Source organism: Neodiprion virginianus, chromosome 2 (assembly GCF_021901495.1).
Source record: "Neodiprion virginianus isolate iyNeoVirg1 chromosome 2, iyNeoVirg1.1, whole genome shotgun sequence".
Lineage (NCBI taxonomy): Eukaryota > Metazoa > Arthropoda > Insecta > Hymenoptera > Diprionidae > Neodiprion > Neodiprion virginianus.
The window spans coordinates 27,720,712-27,740,642 of record NC_060878.1 but is presented as its reverse complement, the minus strand read 5'-3'; the positions used below and the strand labels follow the sequence as shown (position 1 = coordinate 27,740,642).

Here is a 19,931-nt window from a genome sequence, read left to right as displayed (position 1 = left end):
TTTGTAATCATGGAGCGTGTAGAAGGAGGGATATCTTTAGGGTTATAAGTGAGCCGATTTTGGTTGTAAATAATGGTAGCGCTGTTAAACGTAAGTTGTCCCAACTGACTATAATTTAAGATATAGTAAGTGTGACTGTAACTACACATTCAATTTCAACACTCAACACTTAGTATCAATCAGCGCTGCGTCGATTATTTTATGGTAGCCTTATTGCATCAACTTTGACCACATTTTGAACGCGGCGCCATTAGATCCCTCCTTCTATACGCTCCCATATTTGCAATGTTTTTTGCACAACAGGCATGCGCGTTGTCAGAAAATTCGATCAACGGCATGAGCGGTTGGAATGGAAGTGGTGTAGTGTAATTTTACACCACTAATCACTATGCATCATTCTCCTTATCAATCGAAGTTCACGGCGGCTTGAAATAAAAGATAAAGGCATAATTTTATCATTAAAACTCCGGTCGCCGCTAAGATTAACTCACTGCCAATCGTTACATGGTGGTGCGAGATTTTTAAACGTAAACAAAATCTCATTTTATCATTACGGTATTTTTTTATATCCTTGTTTTCTTCTTTTACGTATCTACTTTTGCCCAAAATGGTAAATAAAAAATGTCACATCAGCATAAGTATTGCTAACACTGAAATAAAAATTGTTCCTTTATCACGCAAAAACAACAGTCTATCCATTTACCAGTTACACATACATTGTTGCAAGTTTTACGAGGTTGTCTGCTTTTTCACAACTTTTGTTCACATTGTTTGCCTGAATTTTTTAATATATAAAAAACTTTAAAGAATACTTGTAAATTCCTCGTTTGTACCTCACAGGCAAAATCGAAGTACAGAAAGCGACCCACGATGTTGCTACGCATTTATTCTCTGGGCGTATTGGCCCTGGATCTTTGCTCTCTCTGCATCGGAATATGGTTTGCAGTGATTGTCGCCCTGTTCAGAACACTCAGGCCTCCTCCCTTGAAAAGTCTACAAGGAGAAGTTGCTATGGTAAGAAACTATTTGCAAAAACGAAAAAAAGAAAAAAATCAAAAATAAACAACTAGATAACAACTATTTATTAACCATCGCATTCGCAATCACGTATTCATTTTGGGATTTGTTTCCTAATGATCAACTTTGATCATTAGACATTTGTTTGATAATTTCAAAGATTTATTCTATTTTGTTATTTTTAATCAGACAAAGAGAATTGTCTTTGTTATTCATTATTTCGTGATTTTTAAATAGTTACAAGATTATTAATTGCTCCGCGTAATTTTCCTCTACTGCACCTTCAACATTTTCACCAGTCACATAAAATTTATACAAACTCAAACTTCATCAATTTCACTTTTATTCAGGTAATAGGTGCTGGCCGCGGGGTTGGAAGAGAGATAGCTCTTCAACTTTGTCAGCTTGGAGTAACAGTGGCTTGCATCGATATAAATATGGAGACTTGTGAGGCAACTACAAAACGCGCTCGTCAAACGGGTATAGCAAGTTCTTACGTATGCGATGTGACTGACAGGGAACAAGTGTGTAATACTGAAAACATAATAATACAGGGTTCGTACGCTTTTTGGAACCCGAAATTCTCTGGCTTTTCCAGGTGTTCCAGCCTCAAAATAGGATTTTTTTCATTAACCTTCCAAGAAATAGCCGCTGATTAATGACAATTTTTTTGCATGTTAATATTAATACCTTCAATATTACCTAGTAATTAATTTACTGTCCAAATACTGATTTACAAACAACAGCCAGCGATTTTCAGTAAGAAAAAAACAAAAGGAGGTTTGATATCAAGTAATGTACGTATAAGAACGAGTTTATTTCTTCAAGAAACTTAAAATTCGAGTCTTATTTTCGAAATTCCTCGACTTTTCCCTGATGTACGAAACTCCCAGAGTTTTGCCAGTTTTCCAGGTTTTCCCTGTGCGTACGAACTCTGAATGTCATCAATTCCAGAAGTTCAAATAAATTTCAAAAAGATCAAATTTTTTCACCATCATTTCAGGTAGATCATATTGTTGAAAAAGTTAGATCCGAACTAGGTGAAGTTACGATGCTTCTACATTGCTGTGGCGTTCCCAGTCCACGTGCTTTGATTCATGATCCTCCAGAAATTCGCGAAACCATGGATGTCTCGGTACTCAGTCATTTCTGGGTAAGATTTTATTATTTGAAATAAGAGTTGACAAAAAGCCTTACTTTTATTATAGGATTATGAGAACCAATAAATTACTGTACAGGAAAAATAATCTTTCAACTTTCAATCAATGCTTCTCATTAAAAAAAAAACAGCTTCAATTTTTGCAAGATTCAAATATAATTTAAATGCTGAGTTAAAATTGCAGCTCTTTCAAATTCCATTATACTAATTTTAAGTTTTTGCTTAAATGACAAATATTTTTTTCAGCTTCTAGATTCAGTGCTGCCCTGCATGCAACGTATGGGCCGTGGCCACGTTGTGGTTTTATCTTCAGTAGCGGGCTTGTCTGGTGGCGCGAGTCGAGGTGGTAGAGTGCCACTTTCCACGGCCCAATTTGCTGTTCAAGGTTTAGCAGAGTCCCTACACACCGAGCTTAGGCATTCGAATAGTAATATAATGGTCACGCTAATTCACGTATATCCGTTTATCGTCGGTGCCGAAGTTGCTAAGGATATTCGATTCAGGTACGAAAATGAGATGGCAATAATGTTCAAAAATCGGCAATAATGTTCAAAAATCAGATGTAATAGACGTTGTTTTTACTTTCCTATTGTGGTTTTAACTGGAAATGAGATTTTATTATTAAAACGTTAGAATTCCGAGTTATTTTGGAACGATGCCAGCTGCGGAAGCTGCCAAACAGATATTGGATGGAGTTCGACGAAATTATGCAGAGTTCAGCGTACCGGGGTATCTTCTCTACCTTGGTCACATTCTCAGGTACGGTAAATTCAATAAGAGCTCTACGTTTTTGAGTTCTTATTTCCTACTTTTCGGAGTAGGCTGCCTACTTTATTAGGTACAGATATACATTGTCTATTATTAGACGATTAAAAACTTGATAACGATTCTTTTTCAATATTTATGTATAGAATACTTCCGAAGAAGGCATCGTTCATGCTGAGAGATCTATTGGACACTGGTGTTGATTTTGCATGATTGAATAACATTCGATTTGTTGAAAAAAAAAAAAAATTTATATTACATACATACGTATCTGTGAAATAGTTTCATTTTTATACGCAAATGGGGCTTGAATAATTTTGTAAATATCAACAATATTGCGATTGTTTGTTAGATCCCCGCTTCAATTTTAATCCATGTCTAATTAAGCCCCGTTCTAAATAGCTATAGGACTATACAGACCACATTATGATTTGTATTTATACATTTACTATATTGTACATAATTCAGCGTAATTAGGTTTTAGTCTACTAAAAGACTGACAAGCCATATCCAGTATACTGTAAGAAACTGCAAACTTTGGATATAAATACGCAAATCAAAATTATTTATGAAGTAAAGAATTCATATGCAGATTTATTAACAAAGCAGAGAGGAAAAATGTTAACCAGGTAAAAATTCGGGCAACGAATTTTTCCGGATCTTGTTTTTGTTTCTATTAGTTTTTGTTCTTTCCGTCTGTAATTTGGAATTTTTACTATTCAGAACACTAAAAGTGCGTAAATATAAACTATACTCTTTAAACTTGACTTGCGAATAATTCCAATATCTCCAATATATATACACAGTTTCCAGTGACTTCGCAAACTCTTAATTATAAACATTATTTTCATACGTGGAAAATATCTATTTTTTTTGTGCTTTTATAGATTTATCATCATCTTACTAAGTGATAATAGTACTAATAATCTAGTACTTGCCTCGAATAATAAACAATCCAGAATAAACAGCCATGTTTGAATTTCTTGAATGATTGCCACTGTAACTTGAATTTCAAGCTTACCTATATTCACTTTGTAGTCTCATAGTTGATGAAATGTAAACTGATATTTAAAAAACTGTTCTGATTCAGAATGTAGATACTGATAAGATATATTCCTACGGTGAATCCGGTTTCGAGTAAGGAAATCAATCTTATAACAAATCGTTTAGTAACTGATATTTTAGTTTAATTTTAAACAATTCATTGATCATACCTATCTACCTATGTAGAGTATTTTTCCTCCCGCAGTCGGAAATTATTAAAATTGTCGATTGTTATAGTTTTTTTTTCATACTGAATTTCAGTCAAAACGTACCGTTGGAAAATTTTACTAGTCAAGTCCAGGTGGCGCTGGTTCCGAAGGGTCAGTGTCCATGGGCTCTGATTTGAGTTCTAAGGGGTACTCACCAGGAGGGGCCTAATAAAAATGAAAAACATAATTGTGTGTTCGAATTACATATCACAAGGTTGATTTACACCTCCTAACTGTGCAAAACTCATAAATTTGACAAAAACATATTATCAAAGAAATTTACTTAGAGGAAAAAAGTAAGTTTCTTATTTTCATTATTCCTTAGTATCCGAAATATGAGCTTCCAGGTATAGAGAAAAGTTTGTATTAAATTTTCAAAAATATTATTTAGCAGACAATGAGTTATAATATTTATTCATACTTACAATGTCAAATTCATCCGCAACAACAGGCAACATTTTTCCCTGGATCACATCCATTACAGACTGTGGAATGTGAGCTTTCTAGAAGTGCGAAAAAGAAGAAAAAACATAAGTACTCATTTCACTCGAAAGAAGAGAAAAAATAGAAGAAAAAAATTTTACCTGATTCTCGGCAAACGATTCAACATGTGCAAGTAGAGGTGCCTTCAATCCCGGAGACATTTTCAATGCCTCTGCCAATTGGGCAGGCGGTAATTGTAAGATAACTGAAAAACTCTGGGGCTGAGTTCGCTCGCAGCATTTCACAAATCCTTCCCAAACTTTGTGCTGTTTCCAGACCTATTTGACGTCAAGTGAGATTAAAAAAAAAGAAAAAGGATGAAAAATGAGCGAGATTTTAATTTTAAGAGAGATTGAATAAACAAACTAATTGTCGAAGTTCCATTGTACCTGTTTCAGAATTAATCGTTGTAAAATGTTCATTACAAATCCGCTCAGTCTAGGGTACAAAGCTAGACTTTGAATAACTGTTCGCATCAGAAGCGTCGGCAGGGGCGTCATTTCCATAAGATGCTGCATCACTACTGCCACCGTTTCTTGTGTATAGACTTGTTTCTCAGCAAAGCATAAAGAAGTTGCTGTAATATCCGAATTTCATGCGCACATTTTACTTTGTCACAAGAAGTAACAATTTATTAACAAAAGACCATAATTTCCTGTTTCTTTCTCTCTGTGGATATTAGAGTGGTTTTTATTTTGGAATTTTTCGAAATTCGACTAGCACACCCCCCAAATTAGTTCCAAATAAATAAATAGAAATCTCTCGAAAAGTACAGGTACATCTCAACCCTAAACCCCCTCGCAATCTCTGTGAAGTTTGACATCTAAAATACACGCGTTTTTACTCAACGTTCACTATACATAAAATTGACTGTGCGACCAACTATTTGTAAAAAATCTATGGGTGTAAGATAGATATCAATTAGCATTGATGCAACTACTTGATAAAAATATCAGCATCATTAATGAAGCATTGTATATCAATTCACCAATTGACCAATTGACAAAAAAATCAAATTCTAATTAAGTTCAGCTGACATACAATGCTTTAGAGACGATACTGAATGTTTTTATTGAATATTAAAATCAATGCTCAATGATTTCTCACATTACAATTTTTTTGCAAACAATTGATCCTGCGACGAAACTGTTGTAAAAACATGGTATTTTAAATGTCAAACTTCACATCCTTCTGAATGTGAGTTTAGGTTGAAATAGATTTTCGTGCATAGAAGGACATTTCTATTTATTTATTTGGAACCAATCTGGGGGATGGCCAGGTCAAAATGCGAAAAAATTCAAAATAAAAACCACTCTAATGGATGGAATAAATAGTCTCGACACATCTCAATTCGAAGTTTGGAAATGGGATTCACGCATTTGTTGTTTCGAATATCGAAATCAATGAATTCATACCCTTTATGACTGTTTTTAATTCTGCTTTGCTCGTATCTATAGTATGTAAAGCGATGAGAAGTTCTGCTGGTGTTATTGGCGACATGTGTGGTATACCACTGTCATTATTATGGGTTCCAAGGAGTCTATTGAATACCTGCAATGGTATTTATTCGGTTTAATAACAGCTGATAAAGATACCTCAAATTTACACGACCAATATTGACAAGTGACTAAAATACTAGATCACTAAAAAGAATTTTCTTCAAAATAATTATCCCTAAAATTATTCACCTCTTTCACGACGATCGGGTTCAACTTGATAAGTTTGGGAAGAGCGGCGATAACTTCTTTTTTAGTCAAGCCGTTAAGAACAGGTATCAAAAATCTAACATCAGACACTCTTGTTTGATAAAGTTCGCGTACTTTGGCCACCAGTTCTGCACTAGGCGCGGCTGTAATGACGTAGATAAATGAATAAATAAGCTGTATATCTCTGGAGCAGCAGTACTCACATTTTTCCGTAAGGATATGAATAACTCGCGTAACCAGGGTTTCCGCCCCTTTTGGACAGTTTTCGACAAGGGACAATAGCTGTGGACTACTCATTCCCAAGAGTCTCACCGGTCCTTCAACCAAGCGTAAGATGATACGTTTGACATCAGCTCCCATTGAGGTATAAACCCTGGCGAGTCTTTGGGTAAAAGTTAGAGAATACTTAGTTTAGGCAAGAAGGACATTTTTATCGAGATCCAAGTGATGAAGACACGTAATACGTACTCGTAAATAAGATCTTGGTGTTCCGACAGTAATGCTAGGTACAATCCTAGACAAGCTCGGGTTGTTGATTCACTCCACTGATCGTCGATCTGCGGCCTTCCTCTATCCTGTCCGAATACAATTTCAGGTGGGTTTGGTAATCGTAGAAAACCTAAATACAGCACTGCATATTCTTCTATCAACTTGGCCAGCTCTGGCCGGCTATATAATTGAACAACAAACTCTATCGCTGCTTCACGAATCTGGAAATATCATGGCACCAGGTAATGGAGATGTTCCAAACAAGCCTGTTGTTAATTATTGCATCAACACTATTTTGATCAATTCTTCCTTCACAAATTGCTAAGAAATTGACTCACAGTATTATTTTCATGTCCTGTATGACACAGTAATACATTCAAAAATACTAGCTGCTTTGTCGGTCTCCGAATAACCATTTCCTTGAGTAATTCCAAAGGTGCGAGTCCTCTCGTTTCATCGGCCGAGACCAGTTTTAAAGCTTCCACGGCGTCTTCTGTGATTAGAGGAGCTTCCAGATACAACCTAAGGTAAATACAATGAAGAACATTGGTCATAATACTCAATGAACAAAGTTAATTGCATTGTTCTGCATTAATTACCGCGACAACAACACATCTCGATCTTTCCCTGGTACCAAGTCGATTGCAGAAACTAAAGTGCAGAGTAAAAAGTTGTAGGCTTGATGAGGAGCTTCCTGCGGTTTACTCGTCAGAGTTGTACGCCTTTGGAATCCCTGAAGCAAAGCGTACTCCTCATAGAGCCACCCAAGTGCCAAATCAAGCCGACACCTCATGTCTTCGGTTATATAGCGGAGCACAGCTTCTCTTATGTATGGGTTGAACGTAGCAGCTAGGGTCGTCAATATCTTGGACCTAACACGCGAAAATACATGAACAATAACTTTAATTGGTTTGCTAATTTTTTCAATATGCATTTTCAAACACTTTTCCCAAAAACCGACTATAATTTCTTATAATTCATTACTCACCTGACTGGTGCCACTCCACCGAGTACAGCGATCCTCTCAGCTCCGAGAATTCTGCCTACAGCCATAAGGAGCATTTTCTCTTTAGTCTCTCTTTGAAGAGGTTTTGTAATTTCGGATAGCTTCAGCGTTTTCAAACGATTTTTCGCCATTTTAAGCGACTTTTCGTGCGCCTCCAATGAAGCCTTAGCTTCTTTCTCTTTCTCTCTGTCCTTTTCTCGTTTTCTTTCACGTTTTGCCTCGGCTACAGTGATTGTTGGATTCTTTATTAGGTCTTCCATAACCGCATCTTCCTCTTTCGTTTCTCTCTTAACCCTTTTGGCCTTAGCTTGCTTTATCTGTACGGCTAGTAGCCTGGCGATAGTTTGACGTTGCACGTTTATATCAGTTGTGGACGTCGGCTGATATTCTCGTTGGAACACTGACGTCATTACATCTGGCACCCAAGCCTGCAAATTGCATACAATTATTTTTTTGCATAAAATAGATTAGTTGTACGAGTTCATACAATGAATCCTATCGAAATTTCTTTAAAATAATTTTCATTTGCAATTTCATCTTTAGACCGCACGAAATTTATTTAACTTATTTCAACATACCATACTATCCATAACTAGTTCTGTGGCAATTTCCACACTTAGACGGTCACTGATAAAATTTTCAGAAAGCTCAATCAATTCAGGAGGCTTCACGGATTCAATTTCTATCGGTTGCTGTTCAGGCTCTTCAACTGCAATTGCAGCCTCCAATTTCGCACGTTTGGCTGCAGATGCTGCCGCTGTTTCCTGCAGGTTTGAAAAATATCATTTGATTCTTTGTAAACAGAATATTTTTAAGCAAGATAAGGCTCAGTTCCAATTGCAATTACCTGTTGCCGTTTTTTCATCTTACGAATATCCTCAACTTTTGGATAGGCCTTCATGATTTCTTGCTCTCTTGCCCCGAGCTGGTTCAATTGTCTTGCCATCGTTCCTGCGAACTCTATGCTTGCAGGGTGTTTTAGCAATCCCAATAGCGTGAGCTTAAGTTGCTTTTGGACACTCGTTACTTGTGAATCGGACAGCGTTGGTGGTAGATCATGTTGTAGGAGTTGTAAGGCTGGGTACCAAAAATTATTCATCTATTAAGTATTGTTCTTAACCATTTTTGAGCATCAGAGTTGTTTCAAAGTTTCAATATAGAAATGCCTAAGGTGTGAATAACTTTGCTAAAAATTCTCGAATTTTCAAGCTCTGCTATCACTACAATACTGCAGCCAAACTGAGAGCAGGAAACTACATACTGAAAAAATACCTACCCTGAATCACTTGACGCATAAACTGAGGCCTAGTTTTAGCAATCAATGCTAAGGACCCCATACAAGTCATCAAATTGACGCTACTAACGTGTGGAGAACCGTGAAATTTAATCAACAAATCCATAACATGGTTTGCCTCCTCCTCAAGTTTTCTTCTCCGAGCTATTTTTAGTGTTAATGGAATATCTTCTAAGGAGAAGTCATCCGGCTTTTTTGGAGCGTCAGGATCTGGATATGTTTGCAGCAAAACGACTCCTTCCAGGAACTTTACTGCCTGCGTCCTGATTCTGTAACCAAAATAGTCAGGATAAAATGATGAAAGAAAAAACAGAATACCTAAAAGACATGTGCAGCCTCATGTTTTACAATTTTTATCAGCATATATTCTTTGGCAGCATCTAATGACCATAAGATATGGAAAATAAAATAAGAAAAATTTTTGTTTCTGTTTACCCATCATTGTCACTGTCGATCATATTTATTATCGCAACCTTCAGATTGCTCAGCTGTGTCCAAGCGAGTTCCATGTCTGTTGTAATAATCGCAACACTTGATATCCATTTCAATGTTGCCCTAAGAATTCTTCCCGCTGCTCTAAGCGCCCGTTTGATCACAGCTGATGCATCATCTCCAACTAATCTTGCAAGTGTTTGGACTAATCGAGGAATCAGGTCAGGTTGTTTACACCTGCGATGGTCAAAGCACGGTTAAAAAATATTTTTGTAAATTTAATTCTTATATGTTTCAGCCAGTTTAAGGTAACAGCAGCAGAAATTGAAGCTTTAATTGTAAATTCGAGGCTTCCTCATGTAAAGATAACAATCAATGCATAATTAATAAGCAAAGGATAATTGTAATGAACAATCTATTATAAAGTCTCGTATTAGTACTCATTCTTTTCATTGAGACAATCACTGAGTATTCCAATAGAGTTTAAAAACTCGAATAGACTAAAATCCTGACTTATGAATGATAATAAAAGGTGAGTTGCAAATACCCAGCTTCTTCCAAAAATCCTGCGATAAGTTTTCTAACTTCGCTACTCCTATCTAAAGAGAATTGCAACGTTTCGTCCAAGTATAGATCCAGCAACTTTGGTTCCTTGTGTATCAAAAACTCATTAACTTTGGCCAAATTGGTTAATTTTACGGATTCGCTTGTGCTCATAGAAGCATCATTAAGCCATTCTACGACCTGCAAGATTGTAGTAATTACAAATTAGTACATGTATTCTATTTTTTTTTTTCGACTTTCTTTTACATGCTTTTTTCGCATAGTCATTACAGGAACCTTTTGAATAAATTTTAGAATCATTCATGTATAGACTATTTAAGCTGCGCTCGGTATTTATATCTGATTCCTCGATTACCTCGAAACGCGTTGCAAGAGTAGCGTCGCGTTTAGAGGTAATGGAAGAATCAGATGTAAGTAACTAAATGCATTATTAGTGAAACTGATAAATAAGCGAGTGATAATACTTCGAAGTACTAAAATATTTGTGTTCTTTTCTAGGTTCTTTTTTTTTGTTTGTTTACTTGTATCGTGTCAAAATTTAGGTTATGTCACTGACCAAGTCGCTCGAGCCCTTTTTTTCAGACTCTTGTCTTCTGTGTAAGCGTGGGTCCATTGTATTTGCGAATTGACAAGATTATGGGACGCGATGACTTGCTGATTGAATGCGAAAATTGGCGACGATAATAAAATGTAATATATGCTGGTGTATCCTACATATGTTTGATTATGTTTCGTTTATGTACAACTCGCTGAGTCTCCGATACGTCAAAAACTTGTAATAGTTGGGTACATGATTTTTGAATCCTAGAATAAATATGATTTTGTACGTTAATGAGTAAGAATAAATATTCCCATTGGATTCGGTAATTTTGTCTGCAAAGTGATCTTAATGCAAATATAATGTAACGCGATTTTTTAATATGCTATTTAGCAATTTATGGTGCTATTGAATTCCGTCTAACAGTCCGTCTACGCCATATTGGCCAATTACAATATTGGCGATCTTTTCACGCCATGAACAATGAAACGTGATTGAAGATATACAATCGAAAATGGACGGGATAAATTTATCGTCAAGCGGCGCTCTCTGCGTCCTACCTTGGAATCGCAACTCAATCCGGCAAGCGGTCGGTACATAAGGACGACAGGAACTGATGTTACCATCGTGCACCGCGTGTGCCCAGATAATGCAGAATCGAATATTATTATGCCTTTGAAACGACGAACGGGAACAGACTGTAATTTTCATAAAACCTCATATGGACGTCGTATGCTTTTCAACTACGCAAATTCATTTGGGCTAAATTCAGCAATGTCAATCTAATTCCATCGGATCGATAAAAATAATGTTATCTAAATAGACGCACAATAAACATGCACCCGGTTTACTGTTAACAGAGTTAGAAACCTTTTCTTGATGCAAAGGATGGGAGACATAGTCGAAGACCCGAAGAAGTGAATCAACGGATCAAGATATACAGTTGTTCCTAAATCTACCTTATGTAATTTGTGTACATATGTTTAATACTAGACTTGTAGCGTTAACTGAGGATAATAATATCTATCTTCAGTCAACGCTCATATCTTCATTCCGAAAGAATTATGCAGCTGACATGTAAAAATAATTTCTTAACTGACGTTACATTTCGTGGTTTTTAAAAAATACAGTTTATTTGCAGCGGAAATCATAGACCTTTCTATGCAAAAGTACTACTTGAAAATATTTTTCAGAATTTAAGTAAGACTAAATTGTTACTAATGTTTGAGTCCATGCTTTAACAACCCCGATGAAAGTCAGAAAATCATTACCACAAAAGTATTTAAAAAAATATATAAAGATGATCAAGGTTCCTTTCTTCAACTTCTACTCATATTAGCTGGTTGGGTTGTCATTCCGTCCACTGACCCACAAACTCAAGATTGTTCAGAAATTTCTTATCAAGTGGCCCAGATTATAATTACGCATATCTGTCCACTTTATTATACATTTATGGCAGTGCCCGTGTTGATTATTAGGAATTTCGAGTTTGAGAATGTTTATTTCCGAAAAAGTCGATACTATTTCATCCGGAATTTCGACACTTTTCCGTAGTGTCGACTGCGAAAGGTCAAGCAAGGGAGAAAGATGTTGAAATTTCCAAACTCTTAATTGTCAAAGGTATGTGCACCTTGTTGACTTGTATTAAGAAATTAAATTTATCAAAAAGAAAAATGTATTCACATGGAATTCGCTCTGACTAAACTAGAGAAATCCGAAAGTATTACGATTCCACATGAGTTACACACTATCGAAGCATGAGTTTTATTGAACAATGAGTTAAATTTACGCAAGAATAAAATTGTCATTTGAAAAGCTACAATTTATTAGTATTTGACCTCTGAAAATAAGTTCACTTATTCTCGTTTCCTCACCACCGCAAGCGGTAAAGCACCCGGAGCGTTTTTTTTACGTAGTATCCTCAGTAGGCCTACTCCACGGAGAATAGTAGCACAACAACCAAAATACCAGAGCTGTATAACTCTACAGTGAAATACAAACCGAACATGACCTATGAGCGAGTTGAGAAAAAAAACTCTCACTAAAATGATCGCAATAAAAGACTGTAAAATCATTAAATAAAATACGGCTGAATAAATTTTACTATACTTTGTGATCATTATGATTCTGAACTTCATCGTTGAAAATCTATGTATCGGTGAAACCAAGATGACTGACTCTGAACCAGACCTAAGCCAGACGTAAGCCTAAAAAGTGAAATGTTAAAACTCAGTTACCTGGAACAGATGCAAATATAATTACTAACATATGTCGATATGGTCAAAATTATACTTAGCTTAGATAAATAAAAAATATAATTAACGATAAAATATACAATTTAATTAGTTGAAACAGACTACAGATTTGATTAGCTGAAACAGGCAAGAGGTTAGATTAGCTGAAACAGACAAAAAGTTTGATTAGCTGAAAGAGACAGAAAGGTTGATCAGCTGAAACAGACAAAAGGCTTGATTAGCTGGAACACATAAAAAGTTTGGTTTGCTGATACAGACAGAGGTTTTATTAATAGAAACAGACAAAGGTGTAGTTAGCATAATCACATAAGTGCATACATTGTCAGAAAATGGGTCGAGTCCAACATGATATTCATTTTAATATTCGTTGCTTCGATTATTAATTGTATTTATAATAAAAAACATTCTAAATTTTTTGAATCTACATCTATTTCTGCTTTGAGTTATTAAAGTGAATATCATTTTCAACCAAAGATTCTGTACTTCTCAGTGCATTTGTTGAAAAATTGGCGGATTCCAAATGCCGTGTTTTCTCTTATAACTGAAGGGTATCAAGTCCACGCGCAAAAGGCGCCATAGAACGTGAAAACTTTGATATTCGTTAGAAAATTGAACGAAGAGCTGAAAAGTCAGCACTTCGAAAGTGCGTAACTCTTTTGTATATTGTTTGCAGAATCGACGCACAAAAAAACGTGTCTGATTCCCGTTATTAAATTACGCGCTCAGCTGCGTCCAATTCTCGTGATTAATCTACGCGCAAAAAGGCGCGACAGATTAAACTGTCAAAAAGTTTGTTTATCTGGGACTTGTCCCAAAAATTCTGTAGAAATCCAATCCACATCTGCATCTTTCTGAATTAGATACATTGCTATGCGGATTGTTCTTCTCAGATTGCAAATCGAATTGAAATGAGGAGGGAGGTTGGAGAGCATGCATTATTGTGTGGCGTGACGGTCGGCGGTCCTCTTCGACGCGAAGTCTTCGAGCTCAGCATCTCTCCCCATCTACCGTACCACGGAACGCGATAGATGGTCCAGAGATGCGTTTTGCCCATTCAGACGATCACAGAGATCAATTCAATGGAATAATGATCGCTAATGACTGAATAATTAAATTGAATAACGATTGAAAAATGGTTGCAGAGTGACAAGAACGGGAAATTCAATCTCTTTGATACTCAAATGCTTACAAATGGTCGAGAGGCTTGAATACGGAATCGTTTGGGAAATAAATTTCTGTGATCGTTTGACGCTGTGGATTACAAAAGTTAGTAACATCACGGCATATCGCGACCTTCCTAACCTCGTCTGTTTCCCAACGGAACCACCCAACGGAAATGAGAGACTCACACACACATGCATAAACCCCGCGACGGATCCCAAAACGTCCACCTACCTACCCGGTTACCTATATTCGATCTAAACGATTCTCCATTTTTTCCAACACACATCATTCTTCATCATTTGCGCCGTGGTCACTGACTTACATTTTCGTTGGTTACCTGTTGGGAGCAAAATGTTTTTGTATCGTAGTCTGCCTACTCAGAATCAGTATCGCGGTTGTATCTCGCCAACCCTGATATTGTATGTATTATTTCAGTAAATGTTGGCAGACTATCGGTACATCAACCTTTTGTAAAATAGATTAAAAACATCCTGTATGCTAATTAGCATTTTTCAAAGCGAGCTAAGCCTGCAGTTAATCAATACTTGTTGACTGTCAAATGACTCAAAATGATAGATAATATAAGATGCAATTTGATTACGTTACGTTATGCCAAACTTTGGAATTTTATCGATTTAACAATAATGTGAATAATTGAATACGTTCAAACCTCAGGTGAATCCATCACTTAAACAACATCATCGGTAAATTCAAACGCAGATTATTACATCATTTATAAAACACAATTCTATCTCGCGAATGCTGAGTAAGCGATGGTTACCTGTCGCGATGCTCATTCCACGCTTAGCAACGTGCAAAATTTCTAACTTCAAGTAAGCTACGGTAAATTGGGTAGCGAAAAAAAATTATTCGACCGAAAGTCAAGCACGTTGTGATCGTGGATGAGCCTATCCATGCAGCTAAGAAATCGAAGATTTGTGTAACAATTGTTACCGCCACGCCACGTGACAGAGGAATACCAGGGAAATACCCATAACCTAACACATGCAAACTCACCAACGTTGCCGAGAAATAGAAAAGTTACTCGGAAGTCTCTGCTTAAATCTGTGAAAAACAAAACAAAAGATTTGAATTAATTTAGCAGATTGGATTTGCGATTCTTAATTGAATTACTACCGTTGTCTAGTTTTATATTTATGCATTGCATGTTATGCAAGAACAAAAGTTCGCTCTTAATTTTACCACCTTGAATTATCAATCAATAATTAAAATAAGTTTTCTTACCTCGACTCTGGGCTGCTCCACACTTTTACATGTAGTAGTCTTGTAGCATCTCAGGTTAATTGGTGAAGCGACGCACTTTTTACATAATTCAGAACTTCACTAATGTCTTATAATCCAAACATCCACACCGCAACGACACTCGATTCTACACTCACTTTTTGTGCTGTAGCTGTCTGAACCGACTGAATAAACTTGCTAACAATTCAACTACGCATTTGCCGAAAGTCACCTAAAGAAAATAATAAAATTGACACTCGACGCACAGACTAAAATACACATCACTGAAATTGGAGGGTATACAAGACAATGAAGACTCGGGACACGAAATTCACCTTCAACGATCGCGGGATGTTTTTGTTTCAGTAACTCGGTTTTTCATTAGGCTACACGCTGATCGTCGTGTGTTATTTACAGATGAATATGGTGGAAAATTCACTGATCGAAAAACGTGACACACAACCTGAACAACGCGGTTTGAATGTTGAAATAATACTGAAGCCGCGTGATTTCGCTCTGATTGCTCGGAAACGACTGACGCCGCACGGCGCTCAGAAGATATTTAAATCGGTTCTCTGAAGGACGGGAGATAATAATTCTCCCGCTCTCTCTGTCGCTCTTCTCCGCTCGTGATCCCCACTCCATGGTTAGAGCGACAGAGAAGACGGGAGAATTATTATCTTTTGTCCTTTAGAGAACCAATTCAAATCCGTTCATGGGATGCTTACGCCGTTGCTTATGCTCATTTTATAAATATTTACAAAATATTGCTAACCAATCTTCGGCGACATCTGAAATGCTGTGTCTGTTTTCTAAAAAGAATTCGACGCAATCATTTTACCAATCAAACCACTATACTGCAATTATCTGTGCGCTTCACACATTATTAATTAACAAACAATAGGGATGCAAAATTCCGTTACCATCGGATTGAAAGGAAGGGGAATCAGTGAAATTATAAAAAGAACAGATGCCCGTTCAGTAGCAAGAATTTAAAAAATAGGATTTGTTTTTGTACCCGTGCATGTAATAAATCTTACAGTAAATTTGATTATAATTGTAAATAAACTGTAATTGTATGAACACACATGATCTGTATTCGTAATTAAATTAATTGAATAGTCAATATCAATAATATTTGCAGATTGATAACACCTCTGTGAATTTCGCAAACAAAATTTAGACGACATTATTCATATCATTGACATTTTTAAAAGTAACTAGATATAAGACCCGAAGGCCAGGAACTACAGATCGCGAGTCCTGGAAGTCGAGATTCACCAGGTAGACGACCCAGAGCGCAGGATCCAAGAGGTAGAGGATCTGGTGCTCGAAATCTACGGAGCGCTCTACTGGGCGTTTATATTCGGACTGAGGAATTCGACTAACTGATTTTCATCGCCGCCGGTTATCGATAACGTCACTAGAGAAAAAAAATTTCGTCGACGTCAAAGCTCAATTTCTGGACATTCAGACATCCGAAATTTCCGCCTTCGAACTTTACTCTATAGGTTTAACATTGAAGATGCGTCTTTACCAGCAATTTAGAAAATACAATATTGCACTCTTGAGCGATAATGTTATTGGAGAAATCAATACCAACAAGTATCCACTGCAGAAAGTATTTAGAAAATAAAACGAAACAATAAATATTTTGCTTAATAACAAACCATGATAAAAGAAATTACCTTGGTATTTGGGATGACAAATGGGGGTTGTAAACAAGGATATCAAGAACGAAAAATATATATTTTATAAACGGTATTAAAAAGGAATTACCGAAATATTATAAGAAAAATATTTATATAGGAATCATTATTAAGAGAATATTATAAATGATACATTAAAATAGTATGATGATGTACATTCTATAAAAAGAAAACGAATTAATTAAAATATTGTTTAGTAGCAAACCAAATAAAATAAATCAACTTGATATTTTCAGTGAAACATGGTGTGAGAAATCAGAATACGAAGACTAAAAAATACATATTGCACGAACAGTATTATAATAGAACGAAATATCAGAAAGGAAATGTTGTAAAGGGAATATTATACAGAATACATAATAATAATATTGTAAAGAACTCAATAAAATATAAATACATTTCTACCGAGACTGTTTCGTGAAATGACTTGCTTAAATGCGCTTCCTTTTGATCAGCTGTCAGCATGCCAGTAGACTAATACAGATTATACAAATGTCTTTTGAGTCAATTATTTTAAGAAAGTGTCGTAGTGTTGTGTAAAATCGTAAAGATGACATAGAATATACCATTTAAAACTATCCGTCCCTATTCCTCATGACACAAAAAAAAAGCTCAGCATGATCGTAGTTTACTTTGTACATAAGTACATAATGTAATGGAGCAGCTTCACGTTTAACATACTTCTCATATAGTAGAATGATTGCTACAACTGCAGAGCAGAACCCTACAAACCGGGTTTTACGTAAAGATTTAACAACTGGAGTATTCTTCTTATCTCTCAGCCTAATTTTTGACAAGTTCTTTGGCAGTCCTTCTAATTCCCATTTCATCGTACATCAATGCTCAAATCAAACGTTTATATTTTGATTTGCCCGCCTCTTTTTTTTGGTTCTAGAGGTTTAAATCACTCCACCGAAAAGCCAGGTTCTGCATTGACACTACCGTACTGGAATCGCAGTACAGATGTTATTATATTATATAATTATACGTTTTTGGGGATTAAAAATGGACAGTTAAAGTGAAGCTCTGGAGCTCAAGTGGGTACTTTTTTCGACATGATGTCGTTTTTGTTTATTCTCAATCATACGAATGAACAATTGAGCTGGTTTCGATTCCCTGCCTTGCAGACTGTACAAACCTGTTTCGGAGACCATTTTCTTTTCCTGCAACGCTAAAATCACAGACTTCATTGATTTGATAACTACTTTTGACCTTTTCACCTGCTGTGCCAAACACTTTCTTTCAGACTGGAACTTCGATATACGTAAACGAGCAGCATTTAGTTTTTTCCTCAATGTCTCAGGCGTGTCAACGTAATGATGATCATGCTGAACCAACCGTCTCCCACGTTCTCGAGTCGTTGGTGTAACCTGTATCGCAGATGTAGAACGCGGTGTTACCACTTCAATCGACGAAGATGGCAGTATTTTATCCTCACCATGCGAATCTTCTGTATTATTCACATCTATAAAAAGTATTCCAGTACCTATTTAAAATATATACAGATTATAACGTTACATGGATAACTTTTACTGATTCTGGAACATAGTACATTCTACTACGCTAAAATTTCCACGATAAAAGTCAAAATACTGCGTAGCTTCTCAATTCTACTTTAGGATTCAACACATCGTTTCTTGTTTATATATCCTACCATTGCGTTGCTCACAATCATGAGAACCAGGGAATCTGAACGAAGGAGTCTGTGATGTCTCGGAACATATCATTGGCATCAATTTCCTGGTGCCAGATTTTAAATCCAAGTTTTTGTTTCTGCAGTTGGTTATTTCTCGGGGGAAAATAACTGCTTCCTTATGATGGTCTAAAATCATTTTTAGTGAAGGAAACTGCATTAACCAGCAAATAGATGCAGTCGACGAGCTATGAATAAGGGAATTTTTTAGCTGCAGATACTTCTCAGCTGTCCATAGTGATAAAAACTTTTTGTAAATGTAAGTACTTTTTCCATTATCAATGTGTCCAAAAATTGTTGGTACAACTCCTTTTCTTAATCGAACCCGATATTCTCCATAATCAAAACAATCGATGGTAAAGTGATCCGAGCACAAGGTATCATACTTCTTTGGTACCCAATCTTCCCGACCCATATTTTTCACCCATTCCTTGTAATTTTGCTTAGGAAACCTGCGGACGAACATAGAAATAACTGTCATATCACGCTCATGGTCAGCCAAAAAATGAATGACTCTTTGTTTGACGATATATTGTTATTCTTTCTCTGTATTTAATTTTGAACTTTTTCTATTTTTAGATTGTTTTCATTTATTTTACAGTTTTACTTTGACTATTGTACCTATCAGCGCCAAGTTTCTTTCTTGTTTCTAACTTTTGTTGCCCATAAATAGATTAAAAGAAAACAATTTTCATCAAGTTGTGCTAGTTTAAACGAAGCGCTGGAAAATGGGTGCACGAACCATTTTTTTCTCTTTTTCATTGTATACCTACTTGAAGAAATGCACCGACGAATGTATTTTCTCTATTTTCTTACAAAAACAACAAAACCCCATTTCTGTGTATACGTGCTGTAAGTTCTGTCACTTTAACACGATGGCATACACAGTGAGCCACGTGATTAGTTAATTTCGATTGAATCGGTAAAAATTAATCGATTAGTCGATTATATCGTATTATTTTGGAACGCTGCATTTAAAATAAAAATTTTGTAAATTTCGGTATTTAGCTGAATAGTGGAAATGTTTTTTCATAATTTATAGTTTCATCCAAAATGTTTTTCAGTTTGGGGCAAAAATATTTACTCATCTTATTATACCCCCACCACCGGAGTTTCTGGACCTGTATAAGACCGTGGATTAGAGCTTCCTCAGTTGCACGGC

At 36.1% G+C, this 19,931-nt stretch overlaps 3 protein-coding genes across 9 annotated transcripts; 1 reads left to right on the top strand and 2 right to left on the bottom strand.

The window, feature by feature from the left end:
* The first annotated feature begins 11 nt into the window (after positions 1-11).
* On the top strand, positions 12-4,003 carry LOC124299043 (17-beta-hydroxysteroid dehydrogenase 13-like). 2 transcript variants are annotated; one of them, XM_046751881.1, is made up of 7 exons: positions 12-90; positions 841-1,014; positions 1,368-1,541; positions 2,021-2,170; positions 2,423-2,679; positions 2,810-2,935; positions 3,088-4,003. In XM_046751881.1, exons 1-7 carry the CDS (start codon positions 73-75, stop codon positions 3,152-3,154), a joined length of 966 nt encoding a protein of 321 aa, XP_046607837.1. In that variant the 5' UTR covers positions 12-72; the 3' UTR covers positions 3,155-4,003. The 2 variants fall into 2 exon arrangements, with proteins under 2 accessions (XP_046607837.1, XP_046607838.1); XM_046751882.1 differs by lacking the exon at positions 12-90 and adding an exon at positions 318-610.
* LOC124299041 (symplekin) lies at positions 858-11,156 on the bottom strand. 3 transcript variants are annotated; one of them, XM_046751875.1, is made up of 18 exons: positions 10,725-11,156; positions 10,152-10,348; positions 9,608-9,841; positions 9,155-9,441; positions 8,726-8,955; positions 8,457-8,642; positions 7,861-8,306; positions 7,472-7,744; positions 7,211-7,394; positions 6,852-7,093; positions 6,587-6,765; positions 6,366-6,526; positions 6,093-6,228; positions 5,067-5,254; positions 4,779-4,955; positions 4,620-4,697; positions 4,258-4,359; positions 858-993 (listed from the first exon to the last, which is right to left on the bottom strand). In XM_046751875.1, the coding sequence occupies exons 1-17, from the start codon at positions 10,779-10,781 to the stop codon at positions 4,273-4,275; spliced, it is 3,342 nt and encodes a 1,113-aa protein (XP_046607831.1). In that variant the 5' UTR covers positions 10,782-11,156; the 3' UTR covers positions 858-993; positions 4,258-4,272. The 3 variants fall into 3 exon arrangements, with proteins under 3 accessions (XP_046607831.1, XP_046607833.1, XP_046607830.1); XM_046751877.1 differs by lacking the exon at positions 858-993 and adding an exon at positions 2,047-2,166; XM_046751874.1 differs by lacking the exon at positions 858-993 and having other exon boundaries at positions 4,233-4,359.
* Positions 11,157-16,506: 5,350 nt separating this feature from the next.
* Positions 16,507-19,874, bottom strand: LOC124298466 (THAP domain-containing protein 3-like). 4 transcript variants are annotated; one of them, XM_046750525.1, is made up of 4 exons: positions 19,543-19,874; positions 19,037-19,221; positions 18,731-18,898; positions 16,507-18,541 (listed from the first exon to the last, which is right to left on the bottom strand). In XM_046750525.1, the coding sequence occupies exons 1-4, from the start codon at positions 19,602-19,604 to the stop codon at positions 18,090-18,092; spliced, it is 867 nt and encodes a 288-aa protein (XP_046606481.1). In that variant the 5' UTR covers positions 19,605-19,874; the 3' UTR covers positions 16,507-18,089. The 4 variants fall into 4 exon arrangements, 3 of the variants coding, with proteins under 3 accessions (XP_046606481.1, XP_046606482.1, XP_046606480.1); XM_046750526.1 differs by lacking the exon at positions 19,543-19,874 and adding an exon at positions 19,391-19,533 and having other exon boundaries at positions 16,508-18,562; XM_046750524.1 differs by having other exon boundaries at positions 16,509-18,562.
* Between the last annotated feature and the right edge of the window lie 57 nt (positions 19,875-19,931).